At 36.1% G+C, this 7,775-nt stretch overlaps 1 protein-coding gene across 1 annotated transcript; it reads left to right on the top strand.

Moving 5' to 3' along the window:
- Positions 1–5,564: 5,564 nt before the first annotated feature.
- Positions 5,565–6,521, top strand: LOC308415998 (MKI67 FHA domain-interacting nucleolar phosphoprotein-like; the record flags this gene model as incomplete). The annotated part of the gene is made up of 1 exon (XM_080911025.1): positions 5,565–6,521. The coding sequence occupies one exon, from the start codon at positions 5,565–5,567 to the stop codon at positions 6,519–6,521; it is 957 nt and encodes a 318-aa protein (XP_080767151.1).
- Positions 6,522–7,775: the final 1,254 nt, after the last annotated feature.

The raw sequence follows: 7,775 nt of genomic DNA, 5'->3' as shown, positions 1-7,775 counted from the left end.
TTGGTTTCGTGCTACTGCTTTTGTTTCTGCTTTTTAAGTGAGGTATAAGTTTGATAGGTGATCATCTCGGTTTGTGAAAAGCTATTAGTTGATCCCAATGGTGGCAGCAGTGTTCATGCTTCTGGCTTCTACTCTGGCCATTGGTTTACTTTTGCTAAGACTGGATGGAGTCCAGCCTTTGACAACTGAGAGAAGACATGGTGTATCTAGGCAGTTGTTACTTGTAATTTGCTTGTATTCAATGAGGAGTACATTTTGTGTCAAATAAAAAAACCTAGGGCCTTAAGAAAACAAAACAAACAAACATCAAGAGCCAATGTATTCTATGTTGAGCATACCATAATTCAAAAGTGTATCTAGTATACTTAGAATATCAAGTGTCATGGCTTAGCCACACAGGGTTTACTTTCATCATTGTCTAGTTAACTGACAGCAGAATCATGGAATATCATACTACAGATCTCTAGTCTTACAAAAAAGTCAAAATTCAAGCATAGCTTTTGCCAAATGCATTCTTCTTTTAAGCTATCACAATGCCCAAATTTCATACATGGCTACATTATAAATTGAACTCAGTCGTCTATTGTATTTTAAAGATAGCTAGGCTATAGGAATAGGAGTGAAAATTGGATGTTTCTGTTTGGCTTGAGGTGGTAAAACACAGTATATTGTATGTAGTATTTAACTCTGTAGAAACCACTACAGAATGAATAACATTTCAAGAAAACCTGATTTAAGAATAAAGAAGAATAAATTAGAGTTTAACCAGAGAAAACATTTAATAAAATAAAAAAAAAACAAAGCCATATAAGGATATAAATGATTACTTAAATGTAATAGAATAAATATTGCAATTAATAATTTTAGTGTGAACAAAACTAAAATAATAAAAATATAAATGATGTTACAATTATATATTTTAAAATATTTTTTCAAATATAACCCAAAGTTAAATTAAAGTAATAAAATGTGCCATTGGACGTTAATTTAAAAACACATTGGATATATTAATACATAGTGAAGCTTAAGAATAAACAAACTTCCTTTGAAAGAAAAAGAACAGAAAATAAATATAAAATTATCAACCCACCAATAAGATTTCAATGATGTTAAATGTTTAAACTACAAAGAACAGTCTCATAAAAAATGAAACAAAAGCTGCAAAGATAGACAAGTTCACAGTTATACAGTTGCTTACATTTTCTTAACAAAGAGAATAGTTTGTTTGAATAGAAAGCAAAATTAGCACAAAATCATACATACAAAGCTTAAATAACAACAATATAAATTATTTTCTTCTACTTTTCGATTCTTGTTCTCTGATGACACAAATGCAGCTTATTTTTTCTTGTTTCATAGACCTGGATAATGTTTTCTTAGGACTTTTAAAAATTCTGTAAGTTTTATAGCTTTTTCTCATGTTTATTCATTCTGTTTTCTGCTATTATGCCTTGATGATTTAGCCTATACACTGAGATTGTTTTAAGTTCTGCAATTTCCATATTTAATATTATTCCTTTGTTAAGGTTTTCTACATTTTTATTTGTTTCAAGATTTTTGTTTGCTCTGTGAACCATTGATATAAAATACTTGCAAAATAATCCCAGTATTTTTCACTCCTCTATTTTCCTGTTCTTTTTTGTTATGTTATCACTTGTTCTTGAGATGAAATTTTTTCAGTATCCTCATTCATTTCAGTGTCCTATTGTGTGATTCTGAAACAAATCTAATGTTTTCTTTTATCAAGTTCCTTTTCCTAAAATACAGTGCAAGACACTGTTGGATATATGGGCTCAACTTCTTAACTGGTCCTATGAACAAAGTGGAGTTCTGCCTCAAACCATTCTTTTGTTTGTTTTTGGTTTTGTGTTTTATGATTATGTGGGGGAAAATTCTGCTTTGCATGGCTTTTTGTAAAAGTATCTTTTACTTGCTTGGTGTAATAGTTGTCTTGGTGGCTTACTGCCTCTGTCTGCTAACCCAGACCTAGTAGTAGAAGCTCCTAGCCTCCATACCTACAATATAGTATAGACCTAGAGAATTCTCACCCTCTGAGACTTATTGCTGAATAAGATCATCCTTTTTAGCTCTTTCTGAACTCTGGTTAGCTTGTGGATCTAACTCCTCTCCAAGATGATCAATTCAATCTGTCTTCTCTCAGCTTCTGAATTGCTCAGATTGACATCATGCCAACGTTGGCTAATCTTCTGGCTTCTTTTTATCCTCTGGCTTGTTCTGTCTTCATCCATGCCTAGTTTGTTCTCTCACCATCCTTTCTCTGTCTTAATAATACTCTCTCCTTCCTCTCTCTGAACTGCCCCTTAAGTAGCTTCCCTTTCCTCTCTCTTCTCATGAGAACTCGGTTTGTCTTATTCTATCAAAACTTTCTCTGATTTCTCATTTCACCTGCATCTCAATTAAGTGTCACTTTCATACATAGGTGATTCCTTCTACTACAAACTAACTGTACCTGCATTGTTTGCTGGATTAAAACCCCTTTATGACACCAGTATTACCCCGATATCAAAACCACATAAAGACAAAACAAAAAGTTATAGACTGATATTCTTGGTGAATATGGGTGGAAATATTCTCAATTTAATAAAATGTGAAAAAATAAGTAAATTGTAAATCTTGTGGCATTGTGCCTTTTAAAGAGGAATTGCAGGCAGCTGATGTCTATCAACAGAGGGAGAGTTAGGCTTTTCCAAGGACAAACATTCTAGTTGGTTGTCCAATCCTATAAAACCAGCCCTGGAACCATATACACACAGACAACAGAAACAAATTTAGAAGTATTTACATATTTTTACATAAATACATATGGTTTTTCTTACATATATGCAACGATAATAATTGGAGAAGAAGAAGCTACCAATTTGAGATTTAAGGAGGCAGCAAAGGAGTTAGAAGGAGGGGACTTGGAGGGTTTGCAAAAAGAATGACAAGTTAAGAAATTGATGCAATTACATGTTAATTTAAATGTTTAAAAATACTTGAGATGTAATTTTAAAAGATCCTTTATTATGATCAAGTTGTTTTCATCCTAAAGAAGAAAGGAGGATCCAACATATGTAAGCCAGTAAATATATTTAATCACGTGCTCATCTCATTAGATGAAGAAAAAGCTTTTGAAAACACCCAAAATTTCTTCAGAATAAAAATCATGGGGAGGCTAAACATAGAAGGAGTACAGGTGCTGCTAAATCTTTATAGTCTTGCAGGAAAATCCTTGTAGAGAATTTCTTATCCAGCAATATGGCTGCTCTGGCAAAGGATCACATGTTTGCAGAAAGTAATTCATTGTCTCAGTAACACCTTGGTTGTTTGGGAAACTTTCAAAGGTCCCTTTGGCCAATGACTCAACTGAGTAAGTGCAATCCAGTCTCAGTATTAGAAAAATTGTTTGGAGGTTCTTAACCAAATTCTTAAGAAAATGGCTGCATCTAGAGAAGATCATCCTGAGTGAGATAACCCAGTCACAAAAGAACAGACATAATATGCAGTCACTGATAGTGGGATGCTAACCCCAGAGGCTTGCACTCCCCCAGAAACAACTCACAGACTGTATGAAGTCCAAGAAATAAAGAAAACAAAATATATACATATATTCACAAAACAAGAAGACTTTGACTATTTCCATGTTGCGTTTTGTTTTGCATGTACTTTACGCTTATTGCAACTAGTACGTTTTCAATGCATACTGTCAAGCCCTTGAAAAAAATCAAGTACTGACTAAAAAATATATTCACATGGTTTTATGTAAAATTTATTTTAATGTCTGAAAAAACAGTACTAACAAAAATTAAAAAAAAAAAAGAAAACAAAATGGCAGCCAAAAAAAAAAAAAAAAGAAAGAAAAATTGTTTAGTGACAAGAGATGGCCAGTTGAAACACTGTCACCCCATTATTAAGAGACCTTATTAGGATCACTTTTATATATTTAGGGAGTTTCTGCTGCACTAGGTTTTCATACTGTTCCTCAAATGTCCCTTAGTTCTAGTCGTCTTTCCTCATATTCCCTCCACCTTCTGTTTCCCCTTTCCCTCCTGACCTGGTTCTTCCATTTAAGTCCCGATTGCCTCCAGTCCATCCATAATATCTATGGTATTTCCTCATATATATCCTATACCACCCCCAGTCCTGTATTCTATACCTATCTTCTCTGGGTGTATGGATTATAGGTTAGTTATCATTTATTTAATTGTTCTTGTGCAAATTTAAGTGAATAATACTGTATTTATCTCTTTGTGTGTCTGAATTACCTCATTCAGAATGAATTTTTTTCTAGTTCCATCAATTTGCCTTCAAATTTAACATTATTTTTAATGGCTGATTAACATGATATTGTGTAAATGTACTACATTTTCTTTCTCCATTCTTTTGTTAAGAGATATCTTTGTTGTTTGCAATCTCTGGTTATTATAAATAGAGTAACAATGAACATTGTTGAACAAGTGTTTTTGAGCAAAATATTTTGAAATCTAGTTAATCCTTTGTCCATCTGCTGCTGCAGTGGTTCAAGTGGTCAGGGCCTCTACTGTGATGGTTCTCAAACACAAAGCCTTCCTTGCTTTGCTGCTGTTTTCTTCACATATTTTTCGGAATCTCTAAAATGACACTTTTTTCATCCTTTTACGATATTTGCAGAGTGGGAGTAGCTGTGGGTCCTTTGTGAAGTGCCCCTGTACCATCTGTACTAAGTACAGTGCCATCTAGGGAATTTTTATTCTTTATCATTATTCTTATAAATGTCATCATCATTATCATCATTATTAAATGGGATGAATTCACAATGGCCAGCACATTTCTCCAGACCTGTAACTCAGACATCGTGTGTGATTTTCACAATAATATTATGCTTTAAGGCAACAGTACTCAATCTGTGGGTCATGACCATTTTGGCAGTTGAACAACCCTTTCACATGGGTTGCCTAAGACCTTTAGAAATCACCAGTAATTACATTATAATTCATAGCAGATACAAAGTTACAGTTATAAAGTAGCAACAAAAACATTTTTGTGGTTGGGGTCACCCAAACATGAAGAACTGTATTAACGTGCTGCAGCACTAGAAAGCTTGAGAGACACTGACCAAAGGGTATGACTTTGCATGGAATGTGCTCTGAGTTCTCCACTTTTGAGCTTTCTACTTCCAGTCACCCATATGTTATGATCAGCTGCTTTCTCAGTCTCCCACTGCCACAGACATGAGCCATGTCAGCTGCATTCTCTGCAACAATGGATTGTACCTTTAAAGGCTCTCCTCATTTAAATTGCTTCTATTATGTATTTATTTTACAGAAAGAAATACTAGCATACCTATTAAAAAGGTAACAGTAATACCACACTGAAAATGGAAGAAGACCTTAAGGAAGTTCAGCTGATGTTTCTTTAGTCTGATTCAAGCTTCATGTGTCTGTCAAATTACTCAGCCACTTTATCAAGAAGAAAAATCTTAGGAGCATAAATATAACTCAAAACATCTATCATTTCTTCTCTATGAAAATTTACATGAATTAAAATGCTTGGAAAAGGACTTAGTTTGTTCTGTTTTCGCCAGCATGGCTGGGTTATCAGGCCCCGCCAAGCCGAGTCTAGCGTTGAACCCGCAGGAAGACTCGAAGTTTGTGAAGGACCTGACGAAAATCCAAAGGCGCACGAAAACGCAAAAGAAGAAAGAAAAACTTAACCCTGGAGTGATTTATCTGGGGCACCTACCTTCAACACTTTCTGAAAGCCATATCTATGACTACTGTGCCCAGTTTGGCGATATTAGAAGATTCAGATTGTCCAGAAGTAAACGGACTGGAAACAGCAAAGGCTATGCCTTTGTGGAGTTTGAGTCTGAGGATGTTGCCAAGATAGTTGCAGAAACAATGGATAACTACCTTTTTGGTGAAAGACTTCTAGCATGTAAATTTATGCCACAAGAAAAAGTCCATAAAGACCTCTTTGGCCAGTGGAGTGTTTTTTATCCTCCATCATTTCCAGCAGTGAAACGCTATAATCATAAACGGGGACGCTTGCAGATGCTGAAGATGGAGTATCGGTTTAGGAAGAAGGAAAAATTACTCCGGAAGAAACTAGCTCAGAGGGGGATTGATTATAGTTTTCCTTCACTGGTCCTACCTAAGCCAAAGAAAGAGATTTCAAACTCTGCCAACACTAACGGGGATTCTGAGGTTAACCAGGTTTTACCTGACCAAAAAGAAAGGCTTTCAGACGGACCTAAGAAAAAGGAGAAGATGATGAAGGGGGAGATTTGCAAAAACCTTCCTAAGAAGTGTAAGAGGTCTCGGAAGAAGAAGTCGTCTGTGGACAACCAGGATCCCACGCCAGTTTGTACGCCAACGTTTTTGGAGAGACGAAAATCACAGTTAATAGAAATCAATAATGATAAAGATAATGAAATCGTTTTCAAACTGCCTGTGCTCCTAGTGAAAGAAGACGAACAAAAGACTCCAACACCTGCAAGTTCTAAAAAAAAGAGATCGAGAAAAAGGAAGAGCAAGCAGTGATCCTGATGGTGGTGTGTGCGTAGTTCCAGATAGATATGTGGTAAAGGCTACTGTGTTTTACTAGGCACGGTGAAATGCAAGCACACAAGACTGTTGGACTAAGAATATATGTTTGTTTTTCCAGTGAGGAGAGCCACCAGGAACCTGGCTGGTTTGTCTTCCTGTTTCCTGTCCTGAATTTGTCTTCAAGCCTCATGGGTCCCTTAGTTTTACTATCCTTACGAAACTCAGGCTTAACTACCACCAGGAGTCTCTGTGGCCAGTGGTTGCTCTTTGGACTGTGTGTGGTTGTGTATATATAAAAACCCTAAAAAATATGTCAGGCTTCAGCCTCGGGCATCTGAAACTGGAAGTTAAATCCAGAGAGTGAGAGGGTAGTCCAAGTGTGAATAGATTTGCACATGTGTGCAGAAGCTGAGGAGGAATCTGGAATGACTTGCTAATGAATGAATAACCCACAGTTAGCTGCAGCTAAGCTACTGTGTAGTTTCACAAATCAGTTTCAACAGCTGTACTGAAGATTTAAATGGTCACCAAACTCTCTGCAGTTTATTTGCATACAAGAGAACCTAAGAACTTTGGGAAGGGGAAGACAAGAAATGTCTCCATCTCCTGTTTTAAGTTTCTGTGCCCTTTCTATACTTTTGTTTTGCTAATTTGGATTTATTGAATATACCTATCAGTCAACTTTAAGCATTCTTTTTGTCCATCTGTGGGGTGTGAGTGTACAGGCTATTGTGCACACGGCTGAAGGGGAAATCAAGTGTCTTCTATCCCTCTACCCCTTAACCGTTTGAGATAGGACTCTGGTTAGATAGTTTTTCCTCATATTGTCCTGACTACCTGAAACTCACACTATCAGATTAGGCTGATAGACCGAAGAGAGATCCACCCGCCACTGCCTCCTGGCTGCTGAGATTAAAGATGTCTATGACATTGTTTGTATGTGTGTAAAAAAAAATGCTTGGAAACATGTTTGTAACAAAAATTTATCTACATCTTAATTATTTACAAAAGCATATCTCTGATTTATTTATTTTATGAATATGAGTACACTGTAGCTGTCTTCGGACATACCCAAAGAGGGTTGGATCACATCACATATGGTTCTGAGCCACCAGGAACCCTGGAAGAGAAGTCAGTGCTCCTAACTGCTGAATTTTTATGTAGGTGCCATACAACTGGAGCAGGGACCATCTCAAAAGCTGTTGCATGTACATGGGATATATTGTATTTGGGTTGCTTTGTCTGGCC

This window comes from Micromys minutus (genome assembly GCF_963924665.1).
Source record: "Micromys minutus genome assembly, chromosome: X".
NCBI lineage: Eukaryota > Metazoa > Chordata > Mammalia > Rodentia > Muridae > Micromys > Micromys minutus.
Note: the sequence above shows the minus strand (reverse complement) of the source record. Positions and strands in the feature narration are given on the sequence as shown.